This window comes from Epinephelus lanceolatus, chromosome 18 (assembly GCF_041903045.1).
Source record: "Epinephelus lanceolatus isolate andai-2023 chromosome 18, ASM4190304v1, whole genome shotgun sequence".
Taxonomy (NCBI): domain Eukaryota; kingdom Metazoa; phylum Chordata; class Actinopteri; order Perciformes; family Serranidae; genus Epinephelus; species Epinephelus lanceolatus.
Window position 1 is genome coordinate 27,464,293 of NC_135751.1, and position 19,064 is coordinate 27,483,356.

At 42.9% G+C, this 19,064-nt stretch overlaps 1 protein-coding gene across 1 annotated transcript in view; it reads left to right on the top strand.

The window, feature by feature from the left end:
- The window catches only part of LOC117268004 (cytoplasmic phosphatidylinositol transfer protein 1-like), an 87,310-nt gene that overhangs the window by 59,094 nt on the left and 9,152 nt on the right, over nt 1-19,064 (top strand). The window contains exons 3-6 of the mRNA XM_033644107.2: nt 1,417-1,565; nt 5,698-5,786; nt 9,561-9,568; nt 15,652-15,723. Of these exons, the coding sequence (XP_033499998.1) occupies nt 1,417-1,565; nt 5,698-5,786; nt 9,561-9,568; nt 15,652-15,723 (318 nt within the window). The remainder of the gene's footprint in view (nt 1-1,416; nt 1,566-5,697; nt 5,787-9,560; nt 9,569-15,651; nt 15,724-19,064) is intronic.

The window sequence follows — 19,064 nt, forward strand, 5'->3', positions numbered from 1 at the left end:
ACCAACTCCTCTGGGAAATATCTGGCTCTTTCGCTGCTAAATGCTCCACATTGTTCACCAGCTAGTCACTGACTTTGTCTGGCTGCTGTGTGATACTGGGCAGGTCAATTTTAAGAGCGTATTTTGCCTAAAACAAGCTGTCTGCTGCCTCTTAAATAGACCAATAGTAGCAGTATTGATTAGAGTGGCTTCAAGTTGTAGAGATGAAGCCCATTTTCATTCCCTGTTGTTGTTGTATCTGGACAAATCACTAATTCTGACAGATTCACTGCCACAGTGCTTTGTACGTGTCATGTGTGTTGTGTGTGACTAAACAGAGGATCCTCTTCAATTATGCCTGGCCTGTAACTGTGTCATTGTGGCGGAAAAATGATGCCAGACTCCAACAGCTGTTCAGTCAGAAACACCCGGCCATCAACATTCCAGCTGGGCGGACTCTGTCTCAGCCTTTTGCTTTTTCTCCCGTGGCTGGCAGATGGAAAAATTTGGCATTGCGATATAAGAAGGAACACACTGAGCTTGTTTACTGGTACATGTTGGCTCTGCTTTTTTCCACTTCACTATCACATTTCTCTTCTCTCCATTCCTTGCTTTTTGTGGCTGGATGTAAAGTCACAAGTCAACATCCCAGGCGGTCCTTGTCCTTTTTTTCCATTAGCTTAACACAGCTATCCTTGGTTGGACCTCTGTTTGTGTGTGTGGCGGTTGAGTCCTACATGACCGCTTGGCATTCCAACAGAGTGGCATAAGTCACCATCAGGGCCGTATCGATTTCCCCTGGCCCGGAAATAGGCCTACAAGCAGTCGGAAATCTCTGTCCTGGAGCACTCTCACTCCAACGCTTGTCGTTTTCCAAATGTATGGAAAATAGTTGCAGTGTGACGCCCCGATCCGGCCTGTCAAGGCGACCAAAAGTGACATTGTCATTCGGCCAAGTGGGTCAGTCAGTGCTGAGTGAAAGATGTGGGTGTTGACCGATGAGCTGCAAGGGGCCGTGACATACGGTCACCTCGCTGGCTGCTGTTACTATTGTTGTACTGCGTGGTCCTGACCTGAAATGATGCCTTTGTCACTATGCTGCAGACAGCTCGTAATACTTTTAGCTTTCTTTCACTGTGGGGACTGTCCCCAGGTGTCAGGACCATGCAGTGATAGTAATCCTGGTATTTTCCCTTCTGTGTTTGTTTTTCAACTGCTATAAAATTATACTGTTGAGTCAGCTGTTGGACCTCGAGCAAAGAGCACGTTGTTTCCATTCAGAATTGTACTCCAAATACGTAGGACAGTTTGTTGCTATAACAATATCAGGTTGACCTCCTCCTTCTCCTCCTCCTCTGGCGTTAATTGTCTCACAAGATGTAATAAAACAATCAATCTAATATGAAGCTTCTCTGTTTGTTTGTGTCTGTCTTGTAGTATCGGATTGGCCAGCTGTATATGATCAGTAAACACAGTCACGAACAGAGTGAACGTGGGGAGGGGGTGGAGGTGGTCCAGAACGAGCCATATAACGACCCCGAGCACGGATCAGGCCAGTTCACTGAGAAACGAATCTACCTCAACAAGTAAGTGTATTCCTCTTGTCATGTAACATATGTTCGATTTAATTAAGTTATTTACACTGCGTATAAACGTGTGGTTTCTATTATACCCCACTGACCCCAAAAGGACAAGCCCACATATGCTGCTGAAGACTTAATGTTCCTCTAATATGTCATAGCTGCTAAAGCTGTCAGGAAGGATTTGACAAAGAAAAGATGATGTGACAGTTTCTCACTGCAGAGGCGTCTCCTACTCTCAGTGTAGCCGCAGTCCCTGCTGTTAAGACTATAGAGTAGCCATTGGTTACGCACAGCATCTGTAGGCTGCCTTATTCAAATAAATAGTATGTATAGTCTCATATGGGACATGACACATGCTAATTTTAAATATCTAGTCTTCTAAGCGTTGATGTGTTTCAGGAACAAGCAAGGGTGCAGTATAGTAGATGTACCTTTTCATCTCTCCTCAAGCCTCCTTTACAGCTCAGAGCTGGTAGTGGGCTTTGTTAAACTTGATAAGTGTGAAATTGAGTATTTGATTTTCTGTTATGTAGATTACAGTTGAATTAGCTGCAGTGTGCGGTCTGAAATTTGCTCTGATTGCGACCCCTCATCACAAACCTGCATCATTTTCTCCTGTGCAGCATTACAGCCAAAAAAAAACATTACAGTACATTTGTACAAAATATCGGACCACACTTGGACCTTTCACTGCGTGCAATGATGAGGTGAATCAAGGTGAAAGCGCAGCTCAGCACCTCATTGATTTCACTTATTAAATCTATAATGATTGCAAAGGATGAGAAGTAAACAAATAAAATGGATGAGATGGAGAAGAATTTTAAGCTCTGAGTTAACTGAAACATGACGTGGATACTTTATCAGGTACAACCTGTAAAATTTAATGTGGTCCAATACAACAGCTCTGCCATAATGTCCATCTGTAGCTCATAATGCACAGGTTTTAATGCCACTGTCTGAAATGTTATTACTGAAGTCATAAGCCCCGTTTCCACCAAACACTTTCGATATGGTACCTTTGGAACCAAAAGTAACCCTTCAGACGTGGCACCTACACCCTAGGTCCACTTTCCACCGCAAACAGTACTCTTAAATGGGGTGGGGTTGTTGTCACTCACTGCTCCGTCCAGCACTCACTGTATTTCCTCCTTTATCAGTCTGCACCTCATTTATCGTCCACAGAACAGGGCTGCACACCAACATTTTCAGAACAAATTTAAACAGGCTGCAGTGTGAGTCTTTCTCCATGAGATATTTAGAAATAGTGGGTTTGTGCATGTAGTCCTTCTAAGGCAAGCTCAGGGGTTAAGTATTGTTGTAGGCCACAGGAACGACACTCTGCAATGTTTTTTTTTTTCTCTGAGTGAGGATTAGGATATACCGGTTGCAATTAATATATATACAAATGCTTGAAGATCCACTCATCGCTAAAAGTGTATGTCGAATAAAAACTAAAGTGATGGTCAAAGTTGTCACAGTGAAATTTAAGGTATGTTGATGTTGAATTACGTCGTCAACTCATGCATTGAGTAACATTACAAGGAAATGTTCTTATCTTGATCTTAAAAGTCACCTTCTAGTACCAGATCTGTGTGCTAGGTACCCCAACAGAGGGGCGACCAAAAATGGGGACGGTACAGAACGGTTCTATTGGTACCATCCACAACTTTTCACAGTGGAAATAGAAAAAAAGTGACCAGACTGAACCTTACCGTACCGTAGTGCTCGGTGGAAACGGGACTATAGTTAATGGTGGTGTTAGGGGTGTTTTACAAGGACTGTCACACAGTCAGACAGAAAACTCAGCTCTGCTTATACCGAAAGCAGCGCAAGAGACAAAAAAAATATTAGTAATGTATGGAGACGTGGTGTTAAATCAGAAGCAGAAGCCATGACGAAAGATAGGTCTTCACAAGTAACCCGACCCACAAAACGATCCATTGTTTTATCATTTGTTTACCCCATGTTACACTGAATTTGTGAAGACAACTTGGATGCCTCCAAAGTGAACGAAGAATCCAAAAACTGAGAAAATTATTGATGAATCAGAATTAATGATGATGAATTAACTCGTGCAGCATAATCCAAGTCTCATTTATCTAGTCGTACCTCCAAAACACATGCATTTATGTTAAAACCTTGCATTTTAAAACATTTTCGCATACGGCAAGCGTGTACATTTGAACTCTGCTCTTGCATCCCAGTGAGCAGAGTTCAAGTGCACGTGTTTCCCTAGGTGCGCTATTCATCTGTGCATGACACTGTTTATGCTGCACTGATATAAACTGTAAGGTTTTAGTGAAATTGCATGTGTTTGGGAAGTACTGAGCATACAACTGGATAAATGTGACTTGGGATTACACGAGTGCACGAGTTGTGTGAGAATTTGTAAACAGATGTTTTGATAAAGGTTTGCTGTTGTTAAACGTGGCAGCTAGTAAGAGAATTTTCTCAGTATTTGGATTCACTGTGGAGGCATGTGAGAAAAACAAAGTGTTCTTCACAACTTCAACTTCACAGGGAATGAGTAATTGATACGCAAATGATCATTTTGTGGTTGAAATATTCCTTTAAATCTATTTGGCCATTTGTGGTGCTCACTAATTTTTGTGTTACATGGCTATAGAGCAATAATGTAATCTATCCTTTTGATGGGCACTTTGGTGTTCTTGCCCCCCATTTTTCCACTCATATTTATTCTTTTAATGCTCAAACTGAAGACCAATGTATGACGATGATATGACTGATGCGCTGAAGTCCACATTGATCAGAATCAAATACTGTCACAAACAACTGGGCCACTCATTCCCAAAAGGGAGACAATGAGACAGAGATGAGGAGAGAGCCTCATGGAGAATAACAAAGTGAGAGGCAGAGAGAGGAAGGCTTTGTGGTCAGACGTGACAAGTAAGTGGCCCTTTGGGAAATGTGAAGTGTCATTGACACACTCAGACCTAGGAAGGTTTAGTGTGTGTGAATGTGTGTGTTGGTGTGTGTGTGGGCAGAGACAGATGAGGTCCCTGTAAGAGATGGATAATTTGAGCAGTCACTGTCGGACGCCGCGCCTGCCTCTCTCCACCCACAAACCACCTGTTACAACGCTATAGCTGCAATCTGTGCAGTTGTGTGTGTGTGTGTGTCAGTGTGTGTGTGAGTGTGCCACTTGTAGTTAAGGCAGTGTGAGGACATGTGACCAGTCTGCTGTGTCTGCACACTTCCCTGGCTGTTTGACAGTCCACTGGAGAGGGAACTGTCTGTCTTGTGTCCCAGTGGTCTGTACAGACTCTCAGTATAATCTCCACATTAAATTACAGCTGCAAGGCACATACAAGAAGGGAAGAGGGTGATAATGTGGGAGTTAAAATAATCATTGGCTGGTTTAAAAGGGAGTGAAATGTGGTACAGCTTAATGATGGCTTTGTGTCCAATTACGGTGCTTTTTGCCTTGTTTGATTAGATGATAATCAGTCAGAGATGTGAACCAGCTGTGTTCTGGGCTGCAGTGAAGTTTCTGATGGGACTCAGTAATGAGACTCACTTTTTATAGCTTGCGAGTCAGGATTGCTCCATTGTTAAAAGTTTGAAAGTTTCAAAAATAAATCGGCTCACTTCACCTCTGAATTCATGCATCTTTCAAATCCTTGGCTCAGCAATCTCCCACCGGCTGAGCAAAGTTTGGTCCCTGTTGTTGCCCTTCCTCAGTAATCGTTTGCATTGTGATTGGACGTCCTAATAAAACGCCAGGCTGCTTGGCTGCAACTGCCCATATTTAGGATCAGTTTGTGCTGAGTAATAGCTGTTTGCTTGTACTTTCCGCCCTCCGTGTCCCTCTCCGTATCTATCACGCTGCAAGCTCCGGTGAAACTCCACTGCAGGGTGGAGCGTATAATCAGTGTAATCAACTTCCCCAGGGGCTGTCATGGCTGCCTTGTATGGCCTCCATTACGGCTCCAAACAGCTGGATGCTTGTCATTGCTTTTTTGGGGCGAAGGGGCCGAGGAAAAGAGTGGAGCAACTTTTAAAGAGGGATACTTTGACTGTGCAGCACACAAGCTATTTGCATCATTAGTCCTCTGACTTTTTCTTCTTCTCCTTCAGTTTACAATCCATCCACTCTGCTTTCTCTGTGTTTCAGCAAGCTGCCCAGCTGGGCCAGAGCAGTGGTCCCTAAAATCTTCTATGTCACGGAGAAGGCTTGGAACTATTACCCGTACACTATCACAGGTAATGCTTCAATTAGTCTCTATAAACAGACTCTACATTCAGTGAATGTGGAGTCTGTAGGCAAACCCCTGATCTTGAAGAGCGGAAGAGCCCTGGTTTCCAGTGCTAGGCTGTTTGTAGTCCACATGATATTGATCAATCACGTTTGAGCCGGCTGCAGTTGTTGGTTAAATGCTCCGTGCGGTGAACTAACGAGGCGGAATATAATTGGCGTCACTGCAAACTCTGAATCCATCACAATGGTTCATCGTATGGGTCCATGTTAATTGGTTCGACAGCCCATTAGTCCGACTGTCCGCGGTGCTGAACAGCGCACCATACACCCGCCGCGACCGGCTTGAGGCGGAGCAGGCTCACGGCTTATGTGTTTGTCACTTTCTTTTTCATTTTAACCCACACCATGATCTTTTCCTGACCCTAACCAAGTGGTTTTTGTGCCTAAACCTAACCAGACCTTAACCACAGGGCATCATGATGATTTCGGAACGGACTTAGGAACAATGAGTTTAATATGGTTGGAACAATGGGATGTCGAACCAATGGGCTGTCGAACCAATGGGCAGTTCCCCATCATATTTACTTATATATAAATGGAAGTCGGAAACAGAAATTCACCTCCTCAAACCAGAATGCCAAAAAATCAGGGGTCTGCCTCCAGAGGCTGTATCACTGTCTGCCGGAAGTCAGATGCCGAATACAGCCAATGGGTTCCGAGAATGTGCTTCAATGAAACATGCTATTTCCTGAATGTGTATTCTGAATGAGTGTATATTGTCGATCAAGCACATTTGTTCCACCATTATTACCTCTACAACATTGTAATAAAGGAGCAGTGTGTAAAATTGCGGAGGATTTAGTGGCATCTAGTGGTAAAGACTGCATATTACAACAGCTGAAACTTCTCCCAGTTTGAATTACTTCAGTTTTCATCATTCATGAGGTTTTTAGCAGGAGCCAGATTATCCGCAGAGGTCTCTTTCTCTCTAAAACAAATGGACCCGGTGATTTAAAGCTGTAAAAACACTGAATAAAAATATTTTAAAAATCTGTGTTTTCCCAACGTTCTCCCCGAGGAGGGGCTGCTAACTATGGTGGCGAGGCAAAAAACGTGAAAACGCGAATGGTCCTATCTAGAGCCAGTGTTTGGTATGTCCTTTCTTGGCCTAATGTAGAAACATCGCGGTGCAACATGGCGATCTCAGTGGATGGGCACTCGCTCCCTATGTCGAAATAAACGGCTTGTTCTAAGGTAACAAAAACATGACGATCCTTATTTTCAAGTGATTCTACACTAAATAAACCATACTCATTTCCAGTATATCCCCCTACATCCTACAAAAATTAGCATCGTTTTAAAAACTAGACATCCACTGTCTCTTTTAATAAAGATCTCTGTCTCTGCAAGAGCGTGGCTTTTTGCTGATTTTTACCAGAACAACATAAACACACAACAACTCCCATTTTCTGCAGCCCTCTGCAAACATGGCTCTGTTCACCTGCTGGCAGCCATTATGTGGGATCATTTGGAGGGCAAAGGGATATGGAAGCAATATACAATGAGCAGATGGGAGGGAGGGACGGAGGGACAGAGGTCAAGAGAGACGGTGAAAGTGTAGGGAGAGGACGGGCAGGTTGAATTGAAAGATAAACAGTGAAGTGGAAGGTCAGACATGAAGTTTAAAACATCCTCTCGATGTTTGTTTGGGGCGTCTGAGGAAGCATGCTGTTCTTAATAATATGCACTATTTTGCTTCTGTTACATTTAAAAGGGACATTTCAATTCAGGGTACAGCAGGAGCTTGAGTATGACATGAAGCCTACACAGGAAAATAAACTAGCTACCTAGCAAGCTCCCACCCCACCTGGATGGTGTGCAGTGCAGGGCAGCCAAAGCTAACGTTAGCTAACTAGCGGAGACGGATGGGTGGGTAGTTGGCCACAGAGGACACGTCTGTCAGCAAAGCCAAAAGAATAGAAAATAGTCGGACATTACATTACAAAAAATGCAATGCTAGACTAAAAGGAAAGGCCCGTTGTAATTTACGCCATTTTGGATTTTTTTCCTTAAAAATGAACCAGTTAGTTATCAGTCAATCTGGAAATTCATCGGTAAAAAAAAAAACAACACACTTTTTTTTTCTTCCTTTACCTCTGGAGGCACAGCCCGGGGCCTCAGCAATCGCTCACGCCCTTCACTTCCGGCGGAGCCCCCAGGGAATCGCCGTGTTGTTTACAAATACTTCGGGTAGAAAACCAGCAGAGTTTAGCTATATATCACATTTTTCACGTCACTATATCACAGTGTAGACTAATCTGATGTTTGTTAAGTCTATAAACACAATGATTGAACAAACGTTACTATTTCTGTGTGCACGTTTTGTAAATAATAACAATAATAACATCGTAGATTAACTGGGCTAACCTTTAGCTGTTAACGTTAGCCATTAGTGGTGTCTGTAATAACCAGGTAATAACTCAATAAACGGTCCATGAATAAAATATCTTTTCCAGCGGATATCTTAGTTACATCATGATTGAGCTAGCAAAGCAGTATTGTGTTGCTATGTGTGGTATTTATTCAGTTATGGGAAATCACAATGTCTAGAAAGCATCAGTGGCTGCAGCTGACAGGGATAGCTAACAGCAGCAGCAAAGCTAACATCAGGACGTCATCTGCTAAAAGCCTCCCGTTGTTGGATACGACATGAAACTACTCCAGTTAGCTCAACCATGTTGTAACTAAGACATCCGCTGGAAAAAGTATTTTTTTTCACGTTGATGAGACAGCGTTTTGGGTGGAGCGGTCGCCATGGACGCAGAGCTTGCTGTTTCTGTAGGTACACATTCCTGGGGACACCTGCACGTCTTGGCCACACCCCCTCCATTGTGATGCAGCATCATTCAAACACAAAGCCCCCCCCCCCCCCCCCCCCCAGTCGTCTTTCACACAAGGCTGCAGACAGATTCTACAATGTAAATTGCAGAATCTGTCTTGAGAGATTAGTTATCAGTTAATGTGCGTCAGGCTATGGAAAGCAAAAGTAACTTAAACTGACATCGCTAGTTTCGACGTATCCACTACATAATAACAAATGTAATGTACCATGTGATGTGCTGCATAAGATATAGTCGCCCCTGTTATTAGCAGCTTTTCAAAAGCATATTTCTGTCATTGTGGCTCACTGAATACACCTGACTCTATAAGTGGTGTTTTTGAGTGTGCCAGACAGATGTTTTGAAGTCATCTTAAAATGTGTTGTGTAGACGGATACCCGTGAAGTGTTTCATTTAAAGTGTCATCTTCAGTCTGTCAGCTACCTTTGAATGTGTAACAGACTTTTAGCTGAAGCAGAACTGCTTTAAATGCCACTAAAAATACTGACATCAGTCTGCAGATATAACGTTGCTTTATTTATTGCTTTGGTTGAATCTTCAATAACTGGGAGAACTGCAGCTTAAGAAACAACATGGTGGCAGTGGCGCAGGGACATATAGGTCTCTTGTATGTACAGTGTGTCCATGTGACTAATACATGTGACTAATACATTTTTTCAAATGAGACAAAATGGGCTCCTCACTCTGTGCTTTCACTGTAACAGAAGTGCTATTGCAGAGACTTAATGGTCCTTTTTCCATTTTGAACTAAATTGTTTTTTCTCTTCTTATCCCTCTCATACCGTTTCATTCCTTTGTTCCCTTCTGCCTGTCTGTCCCCGCCGCACACCACCCATTTCTGTCCATTACACTGATGGCCTCTGCTGGAAATACGGTCAGAGTACACAGTGAGTACTTTCGATGTGTCTGCACCCACACACAAAATACACATACAAAAAAACACTTCGATCCAAAAATATATAATATATGTATAAATCTTTGTGGTGGAGGTTATAGGTGAGAGTGGTCACACTTCCCTGAATGCTGCAAGCACGGGATGGCTAATGTGTGTGTTGTGCCTTTTCTGATAAAGTCCAGTGTCTACAGCAGAAATATATGGTTCCCTTGACCCGTGACATACAAAATGTCTGGCTGCACCATCTGCCACACATCTGTACACAGCAACATACAAAACACACACTCCAATATAGCTTCAGCATGTTTTCCTTACTTGGAACAGCTTCTGACAGGTCAACCTTTTGACATTACATTACTGATTGACATTTGGATGATGGTGCTTGTGTTTATGTTGCTGTGTTTGCATGCAGTTTTACACCTTAGGCTACAGAGAGTGAAGTAACCCATTTCATAAATAGTAGTATCAGTATGTGTGCAAACCGTTCTCGTTCCCACGTTGTCGAATACTTTATCCAATGCCAGTTTCTCTTAGTGTCAAGTATTGCCGTGGATGGGTTTTTTGGAGTTAGCTGACAGCCCAGTATGTCTCAAAAAGATGCTCAAGGACACCTTTAGCATCGACATCAAATGCTGTGACAAAACGTCGGTATTTGATGACCTTGGGATGACAGGCCGCTGTGTGAATGCCATGGACCAAGCAGTCAAAGCACAAAAACACAGGTTTTAAGTAAAAAAACGTGAGTTTATTTTCCCCAGAAAATACATTTCACAAAGCAAATGATGAAAGATAGCAGAATTTGAGTTATAGGGGTCAACAAAACATAACTTTACTGAAAAATAAGGCTCATAAAACTAGATGGTAACTCAACAAACAGACCCAACAGAATGAAACAATAGGGCAACATACATAGTGGCTGATGAGACCAAATTAAACAAAGAGAGAACTTACATAGACTACAACTAAAACCAACTCATAGAAACCCCCTAATCCCCCCTATGATGTCACAGCCCTTGGTGCGAACCCGCTCTCATTCCCAGTTCATCAAATACTGACTCCCTTCCTCTCAACGTCAAGTATTGCCTTGGATGGGTTTACATTGGAGTTAGCTGAAAGCCCAACATGTGTCATAAAGATACTAAAGGGTACCTTTGGCATTGACATCACATGCTGTAACAAAACATCAGTATTTGACGACCTGGGAATGAAAACAGGCTGGTGTGCGTATGGGTGTGTGTGCATGCATTGAGAGAGATTTGTGCATGTGTCTGTGACGTTATTCTGACCTTCATTCATCAGATTGTTCTCACAGCAAATAAGGTCTAATCCAAGCAGTATTTCAGATTTTAGCATTTCTCATGCAGTGACATTTAACGACAACAATCCGATCTTTAAAATAAATGTGCTTTCAAATCAGTCAGAGGCCACAGTGTGATCTGAAACCTCAATTAAATCCAAACACAATGTTTTCTCTTTATCCTTACTTCTCCTTTTGTCTTGATGATTTTTGTCTGTTGTACATTATATACAGTTAATTAAGTAAAAAACAGCATTTACTGTTCATTTATTTTCCACTGCCGATCCGAGTCAGAGTCACTGTGGTGGCAGGCAAGGCATTGTAGACTTTCTTCTCCTCCAGCTCTTCCTTAAGAATCTCAAGGTGCTCCCAGGCCAATTACTATATGTATTTACTCCAATGTGTTGTGCGTCTGCCCTGGGGTCACGTCCCAGTTGAATATGCCCAGGATAACTCTGTAGGGAGGCATCTAGGATGAATCCTGATCAGAATCCTGATGAACTGAGCTTTAATGCAAAGGATCAACAGTTCTACTCTAAGCTCCTTTTATATGTAGATATCTGAGCTCCTCGCCAAGCCTAGTCACCAGAAGAAAATGTTGGCATCATAAGTTTCTGCAAACTACAAATACATTACATTTGCAGGTTTAATACATATTATATCAAGATTTCTTAAGTGACGTGATATATGAGCTGAATTTGTCATCAGGAGGTGGAGGGGATGGTGGGAGGCAAGACAGCTGCCAAGTTGCAGACTGCGGCAGACCAGTGTTGGACACCAACAACCACCAAAACTGGTTGTGTTATAGTGAGCCATCGATGTGTTTCCATCAACTTTTTAGGCTCCAAATGGGTGTTTTGTATCGACCTATTGGCGGGGAAAGTGCCACAAAAAGTGTTTTCTACTGGACAGCATTTCCTGCCAGGATAGTGCCATGAAAAGCAGTTAAAACATAACATTGCTATGTATTTGTGGTTTGTAGAAACGTACGTGGGCTGCCTCACCATGTCCTTAAGATAAAAAAGACAACCTGCAAAGGCCAGTTATTCTGGCATCTTGTATCTGAGATCAGATCATTTCACTTACTACTCTAGAGATCTGAGCCATAGATGAAGGCCGTACATGTAAAATCGCCTCATAGGAGCTTTACCCTACAGCTCAGACCTTATTTCACAGAAAACCTGCATCCCTGCCGCTCCAATCCGATCCATCTGTCTATAGCAGCTAATCAAGCTAAATTTTCTTCTAAAAACATTGAGAAACCCCAAAGCTCTCAACAGTATAACTGTTTAACTGACTGTCGCTGAGAAAAAGCATTAATGATTTGCTCTGGGACATTAGAGGAACATTGGCCTGCCCACCTTATGTCTGAAGCAGCAAGGAAACATCAATGAAGCCTGAATAAAATCAGCAAAGGCAGATTGTTTCCCCTGAGATGTCAGATGTTTGAGGAAGGTCACTATAAGTATTTCACTGCTGGAAAGATGGTCAATTTACAAAACTGGACTATGTATGCAGTAGAAAGATGCAAATACTTAATAAATAAATTGGTACTATATGATTGGAAAAAAGACTAAAAGGACTGTGGCATTTTTTTTGCTCAAGAGGTAAAAAAAAAATCTGCATATACCAGAATGCAGTGCACCACAACAGGCCAATCAATGCTACCACTGGTGGGTAATGTGAGTTTATTATCCAAAAAATCAATATGGTGGCCAGCTGGCAACAAATGATCTTTATTACAGTTCTTGTATCACAGCCAGAACAGTGCACCTCTATACTCTGTGTCCATGGTGGCGGGCATACAAAAATGCAGAAGTGCAATCTGTAGGTCGGGCAACAGCCCTAGAGCTAGCAAAAGCTTGCCAGATGCTACAATTTTCACTGGCGAAAGAACAGGGAGATCTGGGTGCTGACAAGATGGAGGGAAGTTTACCACAGTTCATTTACACATAACTAACACTGTTATGATACAAAGCTGGTTGGAAAGCAGCAAAATATCTCTTAAACAGCCTTACAGGAAGTTATGAAACTAGAACAATTCCAGGCCTGGAATTCCTTTGGAATTAACAGAATATTTTGGAAAAGTTTTGAATATACATTATTTTGGCTATTGTTTAAAATTCATTCATTCATTCATTTTCCGTAACTACTTATCCTCTTAGGTGACGTGGGGGGGGGGCTGGAGCCTATCCCAGCTGACATTGGGCGAGAGGCAGGGTACACCCTGGACAGGTCACCAGACTATCACAGGGCAGACACATAGAGACAGACAACCATTCACGCTCACATTCACACCTACGGACAATTTAGAGTCACCAATTAACCTGCATGTCTTTGGACTGTGGGAGGAAGCTGGAGTACCTGGAGAAAACCCACGCTGACACAGGGAGAACATGCAAACTCTGCACAGAAGGGCTCCCCCAACCCTCTTGCTGTGAGGTGACAATGCTGACCACTGCATCACCGTGCCGCCATTTTGTTTATGATATGTTGATAAAAATCACAAAATGTCTAATGTTATGCAAAATACATGCCAAGTACTGCTAATTTAAAATCCATTGCTGCACTACATGACCATTAAAATGTCACTGGTATCATTTGATACACATTGGCACAGCAGGTAGCTGGTGGGGGTAATGTCTAGCAAGCAAATAAAGTTAGCAAGCGCTAGCAGCTCACTTATCTGCACGTGTTTAATAATGTATGGCAATTGAACGACAAATGTAATGTATAAAATGTAATACAAATGTGTTGCCGTGGATAGCATTGTTGCCTCACAGCAGTAGGGTTCCTGGTTCAAACCCAGGGTGGAAGTGCCCTTCCGTGCAGAGTTTGCATGTTCTCCCCATGTCAGTGTGGGTTTTCTCTGGGTACTCCAGCTTCCTCCCACAGTCCAAAGACATGCAGGTTAATTGGTGACTCTAAATTGTCCATAGGTGTGAATGTGAGTGTGAATGGTTGTCTGTCTCTATGTGTCAGCCCTGTGATAGTCTGGTGATCTGTCCAAGGTGTACCCTGCCACTCGCCTAATGTCAGGTGGGATAGGCTCCAGCCCTTCTGCAACTCCTGACAGGATAAGAGGTTATGGAAAATGAATGAATGGATGAATAAATGAAATACATAGCTCAAGGAAGAGGTAAAAAAGGGGAGAAAAATCACGACAGCCGAAAGGCCGCAACAGGCTGCCAGCGTCAGCACATATTTCACAGCTGCCAGGCCAAATAACGTTACCACTTTGTGTCTACTCTATGTGTCGACACAAGTCATTTAGTTCCATATTGCATGCTAATTTCTTTTTGCTACAATGCCTGGTTTAGGCAATGACACGCTGGAGTAAGAGCCTCATTATTGCACCCTATGATTGCAGACTAGTTTAAACTGCTTAAACAAAATCATGGCAATGGGGAAAATTTTCATTTGTAAAAATGTGTGGGAACCCTGACCTTAAGAATGTGACTGAAAATGAGCGTCCCTTCCTTGGAGAAACATACTGTTAGTGCACAAAGTCGCTCACAGTATTCTCAAACCACCATGATTTTGATAAAGCCTCCAACAAAACGGAGGTCCACTTGTAAGTTAAACAAGTATTTTTAATCTCTGTTGATGGTGCTCTTGTGGTCACACTGCCTCGTGGGTACGATTATGCTTGGGAATGTTTTGATTTGATTAGCCCGAGGTGGGTGGTGATGAAAAAAATGAAGATAATGACAATTACTTTGTAATTCAAAATAGGTAGTTATGTCACAAAGTCACACTCTGCTCTGTGTAACTGCCACCAGCAGGTTGACATTTTGGGCTTTTAGTGAATATATCTTCATAACTGTTAAATGAATTAGCGTGCAATCTGTTGGTGATAATCTGCCTTTTCAACAAGCACCGTCATCAGGTCGAAATTTTAATTTGTCCATTGCTTTGATTTATGATCTGCATGAAGTGTGTGTGGCTGCAGCAGTCCATGAAAATGCTGCATCGTGCATTGTGAGGTTTAGACTTCCTGGACGATAAGGGATATGATGAGGAAATGAATAACAAAGACTCAGCGATGATGTCAAATAAAAGCTCAGTCAGTCTTCTGTCAATGACATTATCTTTTCTAGAATTGAGCTTTATGTGTTTATTCTCTGCCTGCAGTCTTTCTCTCACACACACACATGCACACACTCTTTTCTTGTTGTCTCCTGCTGAGAGTCACAAGGCCAGGCAGACCAAGCGGCACTGACTTTTGCTGCACTGTGCACGATAATTACTCTCTGTGTGTCCTTGTCTCTCACACACAAACACACAGACACACACACACCTATGCATTCACCATGAGCTCTCTATGAAGCCCTGTAGCTCTTTCTTTCCACATCCCTCCTGCTGTCTTCGTCCCGCTGTGTCACACATAAACACACACACATTAAAATCTTATGTAACCAGTATTCCTTCATTCTTTGCTTGTGTAATAATTGGTGTTAAGCTATAATCTAATCAAACCGCTGTGTTTAAGGGCTGATGGGCGACAGTCAGTATGGCCAAAGGCAGCAAAGTGTGTGTGTAGTGCTCATGGCTGTAAATCTACACGGTGAGAAAATAATCGTTATTGCTCATCTGGTTTTGGCAATAAAACACAGACAGAGAGACACACAATTAGTCTCACATCTCATGCTGCGGATTAGTTGACAGAAATCTCCCTCGGTGTTGTGAGCCGGTCCAAACTTAAACTATGTAATTATCTTCTGACAATGTAATCACCGTTCATATCAGTTTCTCAATGTCTTGTCTTTTCCCTCCAGTGCTCCTTCCTGCCCAAGTTTTCCATCCACATAGAGACCAAATATGAGGACAACAAAGGGAGCAACGATAATGTGAGTAGAGCTCAGAGTGTCGTGTGCTTTGGAGCGTATTGTGTAGGTAGATCTGACAAAGTAAGGGAGGATCTGAGCGTTGCTTTTTAGCAGACTTTGTTTGAAGTGTTTTTCACAATCTCACCTCTCGTACCTTTGCCTGTTCCCTGTCGCACACCTGCCTGTCTTTTTATGGCCTCTTTGTGTTGTTCTTCCCACATTTTCACTGATCTTCTTGCTTCAAAACCGTCAAATCAGAAGTGGCAAATTCTCTTTAGCCCTTTTTTTCACAGAGATCCTGGTGCTGCAATGAGGATGCCTCATTAGACAGCCTTTACACTTTTACACAGATTTAAACAATGCAGACATAATGCATGGAGATAGCATGCTGGTGTTCTGGAAGCACAAAAATGTGGCGGGTGTGACATCTAACACAATGCACCCTGTCAAGTGTGACATATAACAAACATACGTGTTGAGCAGTACTCTCTCAGCTATCACAATAGGCCCGTTTCCACTGAAGAAGTTCCTGGTTCTATCTGGGGGGCAGGAACTACTACAGGAACGTCCTCTCGCTTGGCTCTCTCAACCGCCGTGTCTCCACTGAGAGAGCGGAGTACGAGGAAGGTTCCTGTAAAGTTACGGGCTCTGGGTGTGACATAATCGTTGCGCGACCATTTTGACCGGGGCGACGTAGGGACGTTGTTAGCTGTTAGCCGATAGCGGTGTCTGTAATAACTCAGTAAATGGCCCGTGAAAAATTTTTTTTTTCCAGCGGATGTCTTAGTTACAACATGATTGAGCTAACTGGAGTAGTTTCATGTCGTATCTGACAACGGGAGGCTTTTAACAGATGCTGTTGTAAGATGTCCCTGTCAGCTGCAGCCACTACTGATGCTTTCTAGACATTGTGATTCCCCATAACTGAATAAATACCACACATAGCAACACAAAACTGCTTTGCTAGCTCAATCATGTTGTAACTAAGATATCCGCTGGAAAAAATATTTTTTTCACGGACCATTTAGTGAGTTTTTTTACATGGCGGCGGAAGCTATATGAACGAGCTAATCCTTGTCTGCTGAGTTTTAAAAATGCTGGCTATTCTGTAGCTTTCTGTTGACGTCACATCCCTCCTTGAGTATATCCAATCAGCACCAAGTAATCCCCAAGCCCCAGCCAGGAGTCTTTCGGGGCCGTTCTGAGTACCTACTCTGAGGCAGGGACTTGTTTAGCCCCTGTAAAAGTTCCAGAACTCTGTCCTTAGGGGGTGGTTCCTGCAGTGGAGACACGCACCAACGGCCCCGGCCCCGTAAAATTACCCCGAAGTTCCTGCAGTGGAAACGGGCCTAATGGGGGCATAATATGGCAGTAACACTCATTTACTGTGCCTGTTATCTGGCGGCTGATCCTGTCCTGTGCTTGGAGGATAAGGAGCTCCTGCACTTAATTGTCTTCCCAGTTTGCAGACATTTTCGGCTGCTATTCTTCTTTGAGTTAGCTGCTAACTGCTGCTAGCTGCTTTTTAAATCTCCCTGTGGTGGAACGCACATATCCCAGCTCACACTTTTACTTAAAAGCCGATTTGGTGCTGTTACTACCTTTGTTGCCAGCCTAACAACACATTCTCACTCCAACTTCGTCACATATCGATGTTAAGTCATGGACCTTCCACGTCCAGAGACGACGTGCAAGGTACCCTGGGTTAGTTGGTTGTTGACATTCTAGGATGCCTTGTCAAGTTCTGCCTGTTACATGCATTGTCTTCTTTCAAAATACACTTCCCTTTTTACGGGAAATTTACTGTTTACATACAGTCTCTTTCAAAATAAAAGCACTACGCCAGTACAATAACGCAAATGAATTTTTTTTTTCCTCCACAACTAATGCACGTCGCTTGGTTTAGGCAACAAAAGCACATGGTAAGGTTTATGAAAAACCAACAGGGTTTGGTTCTCCCGGATGAAAGTCAGTGTTTGTTGGAACCATCCACCACCACTCCCACCCACCCTACTCGGTCTTTAGCCACCTTAACTTTTGTTCTTGTCCCGCCGCATTTCCCCCTGACACCAGCAAGCGCCATTAAACTATAATGGCCACCGGCTGTGTATCATGCCAACATTTAGAGATGGCTTTTTGCGTAAGTCTCTGACACTGCAAGTCACTATCTAAGTGTCGGATTTTGATGACTTCAGAGTGAGACCAGGTTGGGCTTAAAGGCAAGACAACTCTGTCTCCCCATTCCGTGTTTGTACCTTTTATACAGAACAACGAGGCGAAATAACGGCTTTGTCAGAGGTTCACTGCATCACCAGGTGTAATCAGACTGGAGGAACTTTTTCATTGTTCCAAGAACCCTCCTTTTTTTGTTTCCACTCCACAAGAACTAGCAACAAGCGTAGTGCTTAGATAGCCGTTTTGAATGACTTTCCTATTCTCCCAGCACAAAAGGGAGGCTTGAGTGATGTAAGTGTACCTTGATTGGTCGAACACATGAGCCAATGCAGCACTGGTAACCGCCATTTTTAAAAACCAATTAGCCAAGTAAACAACAGAAAAAACAAAACCCATACAACTCGTAAAAAAAAAAAAAAACTGAACCAACAGTAAAGTCCAGTCTTTATGCAATGAGGGAAATACAACACGATTTTGAAGTACAATGGATTGCAGCAGGGTGTCCCAGTAGCTTATCCGGCGGAGCACGTACCAGTAAGTCTGAATTCTTACAGAGTCCTTACAGCTTACAGCAATAGCCAGCTTCTGTCACTTCAGCATTCCTATTGGCGAAGCAAATGCAAACAGGAAAAAAAGCCCTTGAAGCTATGTAATTCTCAGCCCCAGTGGGCATTTCCTCTCAGTGAGTCCCTAGAACTGTTTGGTCCAAAAACGTGCTATCCTTTAATTGTGAGGTTTAGCTCAGAATTCATTCTTTTCATTAAAGGCAGTCAGCAATTCTAATCCACTACACTCTTTGTCACATCAGTGAATATCTCCTCATGGTCCACTAGCTGTCCATTTGTGTGAGTGCTGACAATAAAAATCTGGTGTTTGTATATAGCCCTGGCTCTCTAAATGGGAAACAAACAAAGTGGCTCAGACTGAGAAACACAACACTATTCTGGCTACTCTCCCTCCGCCACATCCACGGTGGGGATTTTAGTGGAGCTTCTGAAGGAGCACTGACAGGAGGGTTGTATTTGTTTGGGAGCTGAGTTCAAATATCAAATATCATCAATATTGAAAAAGACTTTCCAGAATTACTGACTCGACCTTTAAGTCAAGGATATGAAGAGGATTAGCACTCATTCATCTATATCCTTAGCCCTGTAGATACTTTTTACGCACGGAGATTGAGTCTTTCA